Below are 17,189 nucleotides of genomic sequence, written 5' to 3'. Positions count from 1 at the left end.
CAATTTCATTTTAACACATTGTCCGATATGATTTTACAAGATCTAATAATATAAAATATATAAATATGTTTAATAATTATTTATTTAAAAAATAAAAACTTTTTTATTCAATAATAAACTTGCTTTTTTTTCTTAAATTACATGTTACCTTTAATCATAAAGAATAGTTTTAATGCGTTTTAGTTTCAAATTTTATGTTTTCAGTAAATAAGTAGATTACATTTTGATAGTACAGAATTGATAGCAATGTTTCAATTAGAAATTTTTTTCTCAGACATACTATATAGTTTATAGGTTTATGTTTTCCAAGACCTTTGAGTATTGAACAAATAAAAACATACATGTATAATAATATTTTGTTTTATTAAATGAAACTCATTTTTCCGTATAATAATCAAACAACCGTCTTGCTTTTAATAGTTTGACGCTTTGGATCGGTTAGTAATTTATCAAATATAATTTGCATTGTCTCATTAAGACCAGTATGAAGTGTTTGATCTTTTGATTCGTCGGTCGTGTACAATCTAACAGTAGCTTCACTGAACTTCCATCTATTACAACAAATTATTTTATTTAAAAACAAAAGAAGTAAATAAAATCAGTAAAAAAAAAACAGATTCAGCAATAGTTTTTAAATTTAAACCAATGTATTTACCTGTCCTTTACTGGCACATTCTCGATGTTAGTAACCTTATAATGACTTAGCACCCAAAGATCCTTTCCTTTTTCTTCAAAAGGCGTCTTTATTGTCACAACGCCATCTCCTTGTCTAAATGTTAGTGAATTAAATACTTCAACATCAAAATCTTCTGATCTCAAGCGTTCGCTGATATTATCTCTGTATGATGCATTCTATAAAAAAAAAATAAATTATTTATGCTATCATTAGGAAAAAATATTATTTTAATTACCATTTTATTCTGCTTCTTTTTCATAGGTTTTTTAACACTTGTTTTTTCTGCAGAACGTTTTGATCCAGGTTTTGTTTTTGAAAAAGACGGTCTTATATCAATTGATTCGCTAAAATGTTCATTCTGTGAAACATAAAACATAGTACATTATTTTTTACTGTTTTTTTCCATTATATATTTTTTCTATGTCCCAAGAATTATACCCAAAGCGTTGAGTAATGTTACGACGCACTTCCAATATACTATGTTATAATCAGTCATTTAATATTATTTTAAGAATTATAACCATAGCGTTGAGTGGTGTTACGACCGGCCTCCAATTTTCTATGGTTATAAGATATTTACTAAGTAGTTACTAACCTCTGAATCAGTTGAAGCAATTGTACGGTACGACATTTTATTTTGGTAGTATTTCTGTTGAACTGAGCTTCTTGTCCTGGGATGAAATCTTGAAGACTGGTGAATATTAGAGAATACCCTCTGTCTTTTATACACAGATTTTTACCACTACTTCAATAATTAAGTATACAAATGGTCATAGCCTTACATTATAGAAACCTGCTAAAACATGAACATACAGGTACAACAGCAAAATCACATTACATGACTTTAAATTGACGCTAACATAACCTATCCCAGCCAAATGTTTATGACATTCACCTTTTACCATGGTCAATACCCTCCTTGAATAAATTTCTACAATAACCTTACCTTAGATGGGTGCTGAAACATGTTCATATACAACAGCAAATTACATTACATGAATTTAAATTATTACAAACAGGATTTAAAATAAATTAGAATGTATACATTCATTCTCAAAAACCAATTACATTATATGAATTTTAATTGTTGCTAACATAACCTGTCCAGCCAAATGTTTTCACATTTACTAAATGTCAATGCTTAGAATGTATACATTCATTCTCAAAAACCAATTATATTATATGAATCTAAATTGCTGCTAATATAACCTGCTCAGTCAAATGTTTTCACATTTACTTAATGTCAATGCCATTATAATATTAAAACAGGATGTAAAATAAGTTGAAATGTTTTAATCCATCACAAAAAAATTCTAATGAGAGAAGAGAGGGTTATTTTCGGGTATAAAACCCAGAATTTCTTAGCTTATCGTCATCAGTTCAAGCCAGCAGCAGAACAGTCTTCTTCGCCAAAACAACAGCCAGCCAGCAGTTTACCAAACATCTTCAATAGCCAGTCAAAAGATTGTCAAAACAACTCTAACAAATAGACCAGCCATCATACTTAGAAAAAGTACCTCAATTTCTACAAGCTATGTAAGTACTATTTTTTTTTTATTGTTATTTATTAAATTTAACATCATACTTCTTTTTTTTAAAAAATAAAATAGAATAATAACAATTTATTGTTGTAATGATAATACAGTTTTATAATATTACTATGGGTATTGAGTGTTTAGACTTAAAGATTTTTTTTCATAGATTATTTAAAATAAAAACATTAAAATAGAATAGTTGAAAGACGGTTTCTCAACTCTCACTTTTAGTCACTACTATAATATAAGCTGTTTTCTTTTTTTTTTGTTAAGTTATGATCAAGTAACAATAATACGTTATAATTACACCATAGAGTAATAATACTAAAATGAATTACACCACGTCCACAGTATAGAAGATAACTGATGTACCATACTATCATAGATTTACATAGATAAGATAGAACATCGGGCTTATCATTCATCAATAATATTGATAATTATTACCTAACCTCAAAAATCTTTAATAGTCAATCTCTTTCATGATAATAACTATAGATACCGTTATCTAGTAGTTGTTGCACGATACCTTGTTTTTATCAATGTTAAAATACTATAGCTGATTATAAATATTTGTTATAGATAACGTGATTGTTGTATTACACGTGTAATATTATCTTACGTAAAATGTTTTAATGTAAAAAATTTTTTTTATTATATTAAAATATTCAATAATGTTTAATGACTGTATAAAATATATCCTAAAACGTATATTATACACGTATATAAATTTAAATTATTTTTTCTATAATGTTTTTTTTATTGCTTTTACGTTAAGATTATTCGAAAGCTGCTGTCGCACGTTGATAGTAAACACGTAGTTGCTTTCGTGACAACGTAATGTTACCGTACGAACTCTACGATAGTTACAATCGCCCTATCTACTATTAACTAACATATAAATTATCACGTTTTTTTCTATTATCGTGTGACGTAGCTTCACTAGCAACTAAAATTTTATTTTTTATGATATAAATGCTATATTGTCTAATTTTTAAAGTTTTTTTATTTAGCTTTGAATAATATAATTAGTTATTATTATATATACGTATATACGTACATTCGTTGTTTTATAAATAATCGCTTTAATAATTAGATTTATATAATATTTTATATTTTATACTAATGTATTTAGTCAAAAATTACAGATAATGAATTTTTGGCATTCATATGATTTTTGTAATGAACAAATTCAATATTATGGAGAACAAATTGTAACCTTAACGAAGATGATTGATGAAAATAAGATTAAAGAAAGATATGAATATAAAGATCTCAAAAAAAAAATTAAAAACCTGAAATTCATTATTTATTTAAGTAGAACAAACTCTAACCCAAATTTTTCTTATATAAAAGATTTAAACGCAAAATTAGTTTTATTAAGAGAAGAAAAAATGGATATATGTAAAAAATATAGTGATTTATATGTTACGAATTTTCGTAAGCGAGAACACTGTTTCGGTAAAAGGTTAGATTTTATTACAACAGCAGAATCTAAGCGCGAAAGATTTAGATCAGGTTAAAATTTTTTTTTAAAAATTTGTTATGAATAATTAGTAATAATATTATAAGTTTATATTTATGTATATAGGTATTCAATGTAATTTTCTTTTTTTGATTAATACATACAAATTTTTAATATAAAAGTTAAAAAACATAAAAAATAGAAATATGTTGGAAATAAATTATTGTCATTAATATGCATTATTTTTTTTTTATCTGGCAGATAGTTTACAAATTCTATATAATTTTTCCAGATTTTTTTTTAAAAAAAAAGAAAAAACATGGAAGCCAAATCGTTAATTCACGAGCAAATCATTCAAATATTGGAACAGCAAAAAGAAAATTATCATGCTCAAGATGTTGACGAAAAAATGTTCTATTCCAATATTAAAAATATTAAAATAAAAATTCAAAAAGCGGTGCTGAAAGAAACCAGAAAAAGACTTATTGAAGAAAAACAGAATTTAATAAACGAATTTAAACATTTAACATATATAAATTATTTATGCGAGAAAAATATTCAAAAAGGTCTAAATAATTTATATAGTAAATTAGATAATGTCGAATAATATTCTGTTTTTCAATAAATAATTAAAATATTATTTTTTTTTTTGTTATTATTTATTATTTTATCATATAATTATTATTGTGTATATAAGATCTGCTGGTATGATAAATGTTTTCAAATAAAACTAATTTAATAAAAATGTTAGGAAAAGTGGTTTAGATTTAAAAAACGTATCAATTAGTTAGTTTTTGAAATTCTATGTAATTTTCAGAATCATGAACCCAGAAATAAACGTAATTAAAAGCAGAATTCTAGCAGCAGAACAGCAGGTGCGTGACAATAAACGCTATTATATCGAGAAACGGAAAGCATTTCGAAAAGTATTTGTAAAAATTAATGATAGTATGAAGAAAAATTCATTTTTTAAAAATAAATTGATAAATGAACATAATAGATTCGAAAACTATTCAAGTGAATGTAAAGCAGATATTCAGTGTCGGTTAACAGAACTAAACAATCGGTTAAGAGAATTAGAATCTGAGTAATTTCTTATTATATTAACCAATTCTTTTTTTCTTTGTAATAATTTAGAATTAATACTTTTATTATATTTTGAAAACAATATTCTGAATTGCTTGCATAAGATTTAAAAAAAAAGAAGTTGATGTTATAATACATTTTACAATATTATGATTGCTTATATCTGTGTTTTTTTTTTATTTAATCTATTTTTTCAGTTTCATAATGAAAAGAAAAACGGTTACAAAACACGAGCGGATGTCATCTTCTGATGAAGGTTTATTTGAAATCGAGGGATTTAAGAAATGTTCAAAAACATTTTTGATTAAGAATACTTTAAATTTTATAGACTACACGCTTTTTTTTAACTATGTTAGAGATAAATTAATTTTAAAGTTAAAAGAATCATGTTTACAATCATCTATAAAATTTAATTTACATGTGGATAGCGTATACGAAAGAATACTCACTCAAGAAGTTCGGGACATAGCTTTCAAAACTTCTAATACACTTGCATGTAATTCATCCGATTTCAATAAATTACTAAATGGAATGTTCAATAAATTATTATCTGAACAAGACCAGTTTTTAGCGAAAGGATCTGGGTGGTCCCTTAAAACTATAGATGTATTACAATTGAGAATTAATACAGTGAATCCTCTCAGAGGAGGAACGTATCTAGATCTATCTGAATATATAAAAGATAAAAGAGCAATTATAAATGTAAAAAATAACGATGCTAAATGTTTTAAATATTCAATACTATCTAAGTTTGATAATCGATCGAATAAAACTTATTTGAATAAGAAATATTTTAAAATGTTAGAAACAAAAAGTGGTTTAGATTTTAAATGTATTGATTTTCCAACACCAATCAGTCAGATGAAAAAATTTGAACATACAAACGATGTATCAATTAATATTTATAGTTTAAATGATAAAAAACATATTTTTCCTTTGTATATTTGTAATACTGAAAGAAAAAAACATTTCGATCTTTTTCTGTTCAATAATGATGAAACATCACATTACTGTTATATAAACAATTTTTCAAGATTCGTTAGAAGTCAGAAAACTAAAAATTGTACTAAGCTAATTATCTGTAAAAGATGTTTTACTACTTTTGGGAACAAACCGTGTAAAAGCAAACTTTGGGGTATGAAAGGATTGATTGAACATCAACATAATTGTAGAAAGAACCAATTAGGGAAACCTATAATGTTTGAAGAGGGAGATGATGATTTTATTTATTTTAAAAGTTATAAAAAAACTCAAAGGATACCAATTGTTATTTATGCAGACTTCGAATGTATTTTAACTCCTAAAAAACCTGATGAATTCATTCAGAGTTGTAAAAAAAAAAAAACATATATTACACATTTACATGAAATTATGAGTTATGGGTTTTATGTGAAAGTCGACTATGATATTATACCAAAAGAGTTAGTAAAACAGTTGAAGATTCCTAGAAAGGTGGTTATTTATAGAGGTGAAAATGCAGCAAAAAAATTTATGGAAAATATGATTGATATCGGAAATAATATCAAAACAATTTACGAAACTGCTACACCAATGGGTAAATTAACTGAAAAAGAAGAAAAACATTTTCAAAGAATTAAAAGATGTGAAAAATGTTCAAAACATTTAAAAAAAAATAATTTAATTAAAGTTCGAGATCACTGTCATTTTACTGGTAAATATAGACAATGTCTTTGTCTAGAATGTAATTTTCAAATAACTAATCCATCATTCATTCCAATTTTCTTTCATAATTTATCGTACGATAGCCATTTCATAATTCGAGAGCTCGGTTGCGATGATCAAAATATTCACGTTATTCCTAATTCATCAGAAAAATATATATCCTTCAGCAAGGAAATCGCACCTAAATTTAGTATAAAATTTGTTGATACATTCCGTTTTATGAGCGAGTCATTAAGTAAACTTGCGGAAAATTTATCTGAAGATAAGTCGAGATTTAGAGAAACTCTTAAAATATTTTCTGCGGAAGCACTAGATTTAGTTACACGAAAAGGAGTCTTCCCTTATGAATATGTCGATAATTGGAGTAAATTAGATGATACATTTCTGCCATCAAAGCTAGAATTTTATAACTCTTTAACAGACGAGAAAATTAGTGATGAAGATTATATACATGCTAAAAATGTATGGCATACATTTGATATAAAGACTTTAGGTGAATATAGCGATCTTTATTTAAAAACTGATGTTAGCATACTAGCCGATGTGTTCGAAAATTTTAGAGACTTATGTTTATCTACGCTCGAACTAGATCCTGCTCATTATATGACTGCTCCCGGGTTTGCTTTTGACTGTATGCTGAAGTATACCAAGGTCAAATTATCAAGGTTAAAGGAGTATAACATGTTGCTTTTCTTCGAAAAATCAATTAGAGGCGGGATATGCCAATCAACCAAAAGATATGTTAAGGCAAACATACCAAATATCGAAGGATTGGACTATAATGCAAATGAACCGATCACATGGATTACATATCTCGATTGTGTGAATTTGTATGGGAAGTCTATGTTAACAGAATTACCTTTTAAAGATTTTGAATGGGTTGACGATCTCAACATAGATGTAACTAAAATTGCTGATGATTCAGAAGTCGGATATATATTAGATGTTGATATTGAGTATCCTAAACATCTACATAAATATCATAATGATTTCCCATTTTTACCGTTTAACGAATGTCCACCAAATTCGAAAGTTGAGAAATTGTTAACTACTTTATCACCGAAAAAAAACTATATTGTGCATTACAAAAATTTAAAACAAGCAATTTCTCACGGTCTTAAAGTAGTAAAAATTCATCGAGCTATCCGTTTTTCTCAAAGTAAATGGATGGCATCATACATAAAATTATGTACATCTATGAGAGTACAAGCTAAAAACGAGTTTGAGAAGGATTTCTGGAAGTTGCTAATTAATAGCGTTTTTGGTAAATGTATGGAGAATGTTCGAGCAAGAACTTCTATAAAACTGGTTTCTTCAGAACAAAAAGCAAGGAAATTAATGGCGAAAACTAGTTTTAAAGACAGAACTATATATTCTAAGAATCTCATGGCCATTCATCAGCATAAGGAAACAATTAAATTCGACAAGGCAATTTATGTAGGATTTGCAATTTTAGACGTTTCGAAAACATTTATGTATGACTTCCATTATAATGTAATGAAGAAAAGGTATGGTACTAAAATTAGTTCTTTATATTCGGATACTGATTCCCTGATATATGCTATCCAAACAACACATTTTTTTGACGATTTAAAAAATAGTTTATTACCATATTTTGACACATCTAATTATCCTAAAGACCATTGTTGCTTTAGTGAAATTCATAAAAATCAACCAGGGTTCTTTAAAGATGAAATGAAAGGAATTATAATTAAAGAATTCGTTTCATTAAGACCGAAATTATATGCTTATAAAACTATAGATGGCGCTGAGAAAAAAAAAGCAAAAGGCGTAAAGAAATATATAATTAAAAATCACATGCAATTTAACAATTATATGAATATACTAAACGCTTTTATAAACCATAAAACTCTCAAGGATGAACAAACTCATAGAAAAATGAATTTTATCCAATCAAATAAACATGTTGTTCATTCGAAAACAATGAGCAAACTTGTTCTAAGTGCAAACGATGATAAACGTTATATAATGGATGACGGGATAAATACTTTAGCTTATGGTCACTATAAAATTAATGACTCAGTTTAAAAGCGTTATCTAGCGGAACAAAATACAGCAGTATTATTATTTTCATTGATTTATTTACCACTAGATGACGCTTTTTGTTTTTATCGATTGTAGATATATATATATATATATATATATATAGTTTTCAAAACAGACTAATGAGGATCAGGAGATCATGTGAAATAATTAATTCGACTTAATAAAAAAAACTGATATTTTATTTTATTAAAAAATAAATAAATAAATAAATAAATATTATACATAAAAAAAAACATTATTTTAAAATATCTGATGATGTTATCCATGAATTTTGACTTGAATCAAAACCTAACCATTTAACAAACATTTTATTCCCAACTTTTTTTACAATACGTTCAATGAGAAAGGTGTTTGGAAAATCAGTTAATTTAATTTCCTGTTCATAAAAACCACCTAAAATTATACTGCCTGATTCATCCTTTAGTTGATAAGTTACTGGATTTGTCTGTAAAACTTTTGAAACTGTAAATATTTCCGTTGTCCAATTTGGTGTATATCCTTTAGTAAATATATGTTTATACTTAGATATTCGTACTTTATCGTTAACTTTAAATTTTGGTTTATACAATGTTTCAGAATTTATATATGTGTTAAATTTAATTCTGTTTGTACCCATTCGAGCTTCACTAGGTGTACATTTGATTGTTCTGTGTTTTGTGTTATTATAGTTATGTATAATTTTTGATATTGTATTGTACCAATTTTGCCTGTTGCAGTAAAATGTCTATATATATTATTTTTAAGAGTTCGAATCACACGTTCCGCGATTGAACATTTGATAACACTGTATGAACTGTAATGTTTAATTTTATATTTTTTCATTAAATCTTGGAATAGGACATTGTAAAATTCTGTACCATTATCTGTCTGTAAAAATTTTGGTTTAGCTTTTTTCAATATATTAAACATTCCTTTTGTACATTCTTTACCTGATTTATTTTTCAGCGGTTCCACAAATACATATTTGCTATATGTGTCTATAACAATTAATATGAATTTAAAACCATAATTTTTTTTAGAATGAGATTGCATATCCATTAAATCAGCTTGCCAGAGGTCATCAATAAACCGTGTTACCACACTACGTCTAGGAAATATTTTTCTCGCTGGTCGATGTAGCTCATTAGCTATACTCTCTAAGGTTGTCATTATACTATAATATTTCTCTCACGCAGTTCTTCTAAAATAGATATAATTTCATTATTGACACCAGTATTACCAACACTTTGTGATGATGTCAGAAAATTTAATCTAGTTACTAGCTCATTCGGATCGTCATAATAAACTAATTGTGTTTGAGGTAATACATCTTTATATAAACCTCTGCCTGTCTTAGGATCAGGTGATGAAGTAAAATTAATCATATCTGTAGACATGTGATCTGCAGGTGAAAAACTGCTTGCGGATTGATTAAAATCAAATGGTTCAATTTCTTGTGTTATTTTTCTACGTTTAGCGTTAAATAACCCAAAAGGAGTAGAAGGTAAAGTATTGTTAAATGATTTTAAGCTAATTCGAGGAGTTGTATTCTCATTAATTTTAGCTATTTCTTCGTTAAACTGTTTTTCCTCCATTTTCATTCGATCATACAACGGTTTTACAACAGTCATCCATTTATGGTACCTCGAGGTTCTAGGTTTTCCATCTGCTTTTAAATGGACTCCAGAAGTTTTCAAAATATTGTAATAAGATTCTATATCTTCTATAGTTGTTTTTTTTGGTTCCTTCTCACATAATAAAGACCATAGTCCTGGTGTAAATTTATAATAATTATTAAGCAGCAATAATTTACCGTGGCTAAAAGTTGCAGAGTGTTTTCCTATTTTATACGAATCACTATCTTTATCATAATGCAAACCATAGGATTTATCATAACGTGTTGATTTAGGACGGTTATTTAAAAAATTTTCAAATGGTGAATTTAATTCGTTATCATCATCATCTTCACTAGTACATGAGGTTTCTGATTTATTTTCTAGCTCAGTTGACTGTGTGTTCCATATTTCATTTTGTTTTGTATGTGTACTCAATGGTTCAATTATTGGCTTAAATGCTTCACGGAAATAGTTTTCAGAATCTATAACACCGCGTTTCATTTCCATTATTTTTCGTTTAATATTTTTTTTTGATGTTATTAAATTTTCCAACAAGACTTTTTCTTTGTTCATTGTAAATAATAAATGTAATATACCTGTATCGTGTGACTACCGATAACACTATGCAGATAATTACTTTGTGACGGTATATTTATATATGAGTATAAGCATATAAAATTATCTTATTTTAATGAACGTATGAAAACCACATCTATACCTTCCTTCATTAATTTCCCGAGTTTTATCGATGACCATAAACCCATAATCACTATGATTCCAACATAAATGAGAAATTTTGCGAAATTCTGAGAAATCCATATCTGTAGATGAATGATCGTTGAATATATGTCGTAAATTTGTATCATCTTGTTTCAGTATTATTAAGAAGTTTGCGTTATCTCTTACTAGCTGTTTGGTTATTTTAGAATATGTCTGTGCTAAATAAAATACAGAGCTAGCACCCGAATGTCTACCCATACTAAAGTATTCTCTAATTACGGACTGTGGACCACATATCACATCGTCAAAAATGATGATGGAATTTTTCTTGGTTAAGTTTGGTTTTATAACCTTATCAGCGCTTGTAAATATGAAAAAATTAGCACCCTTTATATCATCTATTATTTTTTTCAATAAAACATATTTTTCCTGATTAGAGGTTTTTGAGTATAAATAAATATTTTCAAATCTTAACCCGTTTGCATGTGTGATCAGATTATACATTATATTTGTTTTTCCTGAACCACTGGGGCCAACTAGTATAGCACGTATAGTATCGGGTAATAACGAACCATGTCTTGATGGTTTTTTTACTACCTGAACATCTACATTTATAACATCTAATTTATCTTTCTGCTCAATCAAATTCATAATATTTTCATATAAATACTCTAGATTTTTTAAATTTATAGCCAGTTATAGATGGCGTGTTCAACTTGCAAGTGTAAGTCAGACAAGACTGGAAAAGGATTAGTAAACTCTCTTATAAATAGTCTCCCGTTCGAAGCCCATGTTTCAGGCTATCAGTATTGCGGCCCTGGTACAAAATTAAAAAAGAGACTAGATCGTGGTGATAAAGGAATAAACCCATTGGATGCTGCTTGTCGTGATCACGATATTGTGTATGCAACGAGTAAAAATTTAGACGATAGACATAAAGCTGATAAAGTGCTAGAAAATTGTGCTTGGGAGAGATTTTTATCAAAAGATACACCTAGAAAAGAGAAATTAGTTGCGTACGCAGTAACAAACGCAATGAAAGCTAAAAGAAAAATAGGTATGGGCTGTAAACGGAAACGTGCTATAAAAATAAATGGTATACTAGCAGCGAAAAAAAAAAGAATCTCAAAGAAAAAGAATGGTGGTAAAAGGCTGATTTTAGCACCGAGACAGTCAGGAGGTGTAATTCCCTTAATACCTATATTTGCAGGATTGTCGGCACTTGGTAGTTTGATGTCTGGAGGTGCTAGTGTGTATAATGCTGTTCAAAATTCAAAAAGAAAAAAAGGCAGTGGTTTGAAATCAAACAAAAATAGGTTAAGAAAAAAAACTGATGATCACGCTACCTAACAGACCGCTTTCGTCTCAAGATATTATAAAATATGTCGGAAAGTTGAAAATCAATCATTTCCGTGGAGTCTTTTCACGTGATAACTTACCTAAAAAACCGCATACGATTGAATGTGGTGTATTAAACTTGGATATATCTTCAGGCGACGGAAGTCATTGGGTAGCGTTTTATAAAAATAAGGACAATGTTGTTTATTTCGATAGCTTTGGTGATTTACCACCACCAATTGAATTACAACATTATTTTCATGAGTTTAAAATAGTATACAACTATTCTAACTATCAAGATTTCAATACTTTTAACTGCGGTCATTTATGTCTTGAATTTTTACAATGTATGAATCTGTTACATTAAGTTTGACTGGAAATACAACTATATTATCAACGAATTATTTTTCGTCCCTAAATGTTTACGAGGATTCAGAAATAGCTTTGTTATGTTTACAAACACGTAATTTATTTCCAAACATAAATTCTACTAATAACCGGCTGGAGATAGAGGTAATTCCTTCAACAAGTAATAGATTTATTCTAAAAACGTTTATCTTTATTTTGGAAGAAGGGTGTTATGAAATTGAAGATATTAACAACAAAATTAAAAAAAAGTTATTTCACTTTAATAATGAATTTAGAACACAGCTAACATTCAACGTATCTATTGATCCTGTTGATTTTAGAACATACATTAAATGTAATGGAATACTAATGTTGGATATTCCAAACAGTATAGCATCTGTTTTTGGGTTTGAAAAGAGAACCTATAAACCAATGTATGAAGCACATCGATCGGGAAAAGCTGCTAATTTAAACACAATTAACTCTATAAAAGTAATGTGTAATATAGCACATGGATCATTCAACAACCAACTTCTAAGTCATTCAATATATGAGTTTTTCCTTAGTGGGAGAACTGGATCGAAAGTAGTTCAGTCACCCCCAAATTTGATATATTACAGATTAAACAAAACAGACATTAATTCAATAACTGTGCAGCTAGTTGATCAAAACAATAATCCGATCGACAACTTTAATGAGACATTGTCAGTTGTTCTGCATATTAAACGTTACGAGTCTCATTATTAAATTTGTATCTCAGATATCAGGATGTACGAGTCAGTTACTTTAAGTTTAACCGGGAACACAACCATATTATCTACAAATTATTTTCCGTCTATAAACCTTTACGAAGACTCAGAAATTGCTTTGTTATGTTTACAGACATTTAATTTATTCCCGAATATTAACAAAGATAATAATAAATTTGCTATACAAGTAGTTGACTATAATAATAATAATGATCGTATGTGGTGTTATATTAAACTGGAAGAGAGATGTTATGAAATTAAAGATATTAAGCATCGAGTTATGGAACAAATAAATATTTATAATGAAAAATCCAAAACTAATTTAACATTTGACATTTCGGTTGATCCTAACGATTTTAGATCATATATAAAATGTAATGGGATACTACACTTTGAAATTTTACATAGCATAGCACCTGTATTGGGTTTTGAAAAACGAGAATATAAGCCAGAATATGAAACTCATAGATCAGAAAAAGCTGTGAATTTAAACACAATTAATTCTATAAAAGTAATGTGCAATATAGCTCAAGGATCATTCAACAACCATCTTCAAAGTCATTCGATTTATGAGTTTTTCCCTAGTGAAACGACAGGATCGAAAGTAGTACAGTCACCATCAAATTTAATATATTACAAATTGAATAAAACAAATATTGATACGATAACCGTTCAGTTAGTTGATCAAGATCATAATCTGATTGATAATTTTGGTGAGACATTGACAATTGTGTTACACATTAAACGTTGCGGGTCTTGAGATGGGATTAAAATTCAATATAAGCCCACTACATCGGATCAGTACAACTAGTCATAAGACTAAAGTGCTACCAGTAACATCAAATAAAATAAAAAAATTGACAGTGAAGAATAAAAAAATTTTGCAAGCTCTGGGCTATCAATTAAAGCAAAATGCCTGAAAGTGATATTTTGGATATAACTTCACAGTACGAAACGGATTCTAAGATTACAAAAATTGAATATCATTCATACACACCGTATACAGCATCATTTAATAATAATGACGAAATACGTATATCAATCCAGCAAACAGATGTTTATCCATATCTACATGAAAGCTTTATTTTTTTGGAAGGAAAAATTACTGATGCCACCAAAGTGAAACTATCTAATAACGGTTACTCTTACCTCTTCGAGCAAATACGATTGGAAATCAATGGGATAGAAGTAGATAGTACACGTGTTCTTGGAATCACTAGCTCGTTGAAAGGTTACTTATCTGGTACACCAGACAACTACAATTGTTATGAAAATTCTGGATGGAATTTTAAAAATGCAACGCAATCGGAAAATGATAAAGGTGAATTTAGTGCTTGCATTCCATTGAAATATTGGTTAGGTTTGTTTGAAGATTATAAAAGAATATTAGTGAATTCTAGATTGGAATTAATATTAACTCGAAGTCATAGCGATTTAAATGCTTTAAGTTTAAAAACTGGTGTAACTGCTTCTGAAGGCAAAGTCGTTTTAAATAAAATAGCCTGGATGGTTCCACATATAACTGTTGACGATGAAGAAAGGTTAAAATTATTGAAACTTATAGAAAAAGAAAAAAATTTGTTTATTCCTTTTAGATCTTTTGAAACTTTTGAATATCCTGAACTCGGAACCGCTAAAAAAGTTGTATGGAATTTGAAAACTGCTTCAAAATTAGAAAAACCACGATTTATCATAATTGGATTGCAAAAAGGACGCAAAAATATGTTATCGAAAGATTGTAGTATATTTGACCATTGTAATTTAACAAACGTTAAAGTATTTCTGAACTCGATAGCTTATCCATACAATAATTTGAATTTAGATTTTACTAAAAATAATTTCACTTTATTATATAATATGTATACATCGTTTCAAGAATCGTACTATGAAAAAAGTATTCGTAACCCGATATTGAGCCCTTCTACTTTTCTGACAAACGCTCCAATTATAGTCATCGATACTTCGAAACAGAACGATTCAGCTACTGCCTCGGCAGTGGATGTTCAATTGGAAATTGAAGCTTCAGAATCGCTTGCAGGTGTAACTGCTTACTGTTTATTAATTCATGATCGTATTGTAGAATATGTACCTTTTACTAGAGAAGTAAGAAAACTTGTGTAAATATAATTAAGAATTAATTTTTAACAATAAAAACTATTATTTAATAATTTGTGTTCTTTACTTGAAATAATTATTTTAGTTTTAAGATTTGCTAAAAAATTTGCTACACGAAGACAAAATTTGGTAGAAAATCTCTGTTTTGTGTTACACGGTAAATCTGAGTGCTCCAAGGGGGACATTCCCCCTTGAAAAAAAATTTTTACCGTGGAAAAGCTGGCTGTGAACATACAAATATATACTACTTCAATGTGTCAGACAAATATGTTCTATGATATTTGTAATTTGTAACATATAGCTATACTTTAGCAGATATAATAGAATAAGTTTATACAAAGTTTATACTTGATAAAATACGCACACGCGACACACGTGTAGAACGGTCGGTAGTTATACACGTACTGCGTATAACATTATTATTAACTACCTACGTTATAAATATTATGTTGAATTAAAGAATAAAACATGTTATAAGTTCTGTTTGTCTTTAGATTATCATAAAATAACAATAATTGGTATTCGTTTATAAATTAATTCAAAAATTGACAAAATAAAAATTCTAAATCAATAAATCAATCCTTACTCGTCAATGCATTTCTTGTCATAGGATGTTCAGCTATAACGCAAACTATCATAACATTAAATATAAACATTTTTAAAAACTGTTTTAAAAAAATCATTTTGATTTAATATAAAAAAATAATAATAATTCAGTGTACGTTGAAAAATAAATGAAATAAAATATTACTTCTCGATATCTTTTATAAGCGATATGTTCCTATTAGGTACTTCCTCAGCACAAAATAAATAATGTACACAATAAGTTGTTTATTTAGTAACAACTAATACAATATAACCATTCATCGATTCAGTAAGAACTCATAATGTTATATTATGAACTAATAATTCCGAATTCATCATTCGTCGTACACCTCGTACAGTGATGTGGGCTAACGCCGTTGTACCGTTAAACACAGGAAACAATGATTTATGAATAAAAACACTCTTGGTTTAAATATTATAAACACTAATTTATTTTATTTAACCCAACATAATCAATACTATTTTTATGTCTACACTTTAGAGGTTCAGTCTAACTCGAGTCCGTACTCTTCGTACCCAATATATCAGAAGCCTTGCATTAAATTTTCACGCTTTTTTGCCCTTCAAATAAAATTTTATTGATATTTATAGAAAAAAAAACTAAAAAGATTTAAAACTGACAATGTCCATAAACATTATTCTAATTTCCATGTAATCTATACAATATATTCTATAACAAGCCCGGTACCTATTATTCCTGGGTTCAATTATTATTGAATCGCAAATCGTAATTCACAATAACTTAATTATGTAGAATTTTTAAAAATAATAACAATTTGTACGTTTATCAGTGTTTCAAAGTAAGTTGTCTTATAATTGTTCCCTAATTAATATGCCTGTAGGGTTGCATTTATAATATTAAATACCTAATGTGGGTATCGTCTATTATTTTAAAATGTATATATTTTTTACTAATAAAATAGGTAGGTATAGTGGATACCTAGTTATGTTTTAAATATATTAAAGTGTAGGTTTTGCTAGTCATATACAATATAGATACGAGTAGTATATATGTTACGGGCGATGTGAAATACTGGGCAATGTACACATTGCCCGGTCAATGTGGTCCTGCCCGGGCAATGTTAGCCACAATGATTTCTTTACCAACTAACATGAACGAATATTTTAAAACAATTATAATAATAATAATAATTGTTAAATAATATTGACGGAATTAAAACAATAATTAATTATATTCATATATCA

The 17,189-nt window shown here is 27.9% G+C and overlaps 3 protein-coding genes across 3 annotated transcripts in view; 1 reads left to right on the top strand and 2 right to left on the bottom strand.

Moving 5' to 3' along the window:
• Positions 1-344: 344 nt before the first annotated feature.
• Positions 345-2,555, bottom strand: LOC132938732 (uncharacterized). The gene is made up of 4 exons (XM_061005742.1): positions 1,272-2,555; positions 912-1,034; positions 656-852; positions 345-551 (listed from the first exon to the last, which is right to left on the bottom strand). Exons 1-4 carry the CDS (start codon positions 1,305-1,307, stop codon positions 395-397), a joined length of 513 nt encoding a protein of 170 aa, XP_060861725.1. The 5' UTR covers positions 1,308-2,555; the 3' UTR covers positions 345-394.
• A 3,344-nt stretch (positions 2,556-5,899) lies between these two features.
• On the top strand, positions 5,900-8,494 carry LOC132938774 (uncharacterized). The gene is made up of 3 exons (XM_061005793.1): positions 5,900-6,230; positions 6,462-8,167; positions 8,324-8,494. The coding sequence occupies exons 1-3, from the start codon at positions 5,900-5,902 to the stop codon at positions 8,492-8,494; spliced, it is 2,208 nt and encodes a 735-aa protein (XP_060861776.1).
• Positions 8,495-8,770: 276 nt separating this feature from the next.
• LOC132939141 (uncharacterized) overlaps positions 8,771-17,189 on the bottom strand; it is a 251,436-nt gene continuing 243,017 nt past the window's right edge. Inside the window, exon 2 of the mRNA XM_061006166.1 lies at positions 8,771-8,957. The gene's annotated coding sequence lies outside the window, so the exon portion shown is untranslated. The remainder of the gene's footprint in view (positions 8,958-17,189) is intronic.

Source organism: Metopolophium dirhodum, chromosome 2 (genome assembly GCF_019925205.1).
Source record: "Metopolophium dirhodum isolate CAU chromosome 2, ASM1992520v1, whole genome shotgun sequence".
Classification (NCBI taxonomy): domain Eukaryota; kingdom Metazoa; phylum Arthropoda; class Insecta; order Hemiptera; family Aphididae; genus Metopolophium; species Metopolophium dirhodum.
The sequence above is the reverse complement of the archived record's forward strand: the minus strand, read 5'-3'. Positions and strand labels throughout refer to the sequence as shown.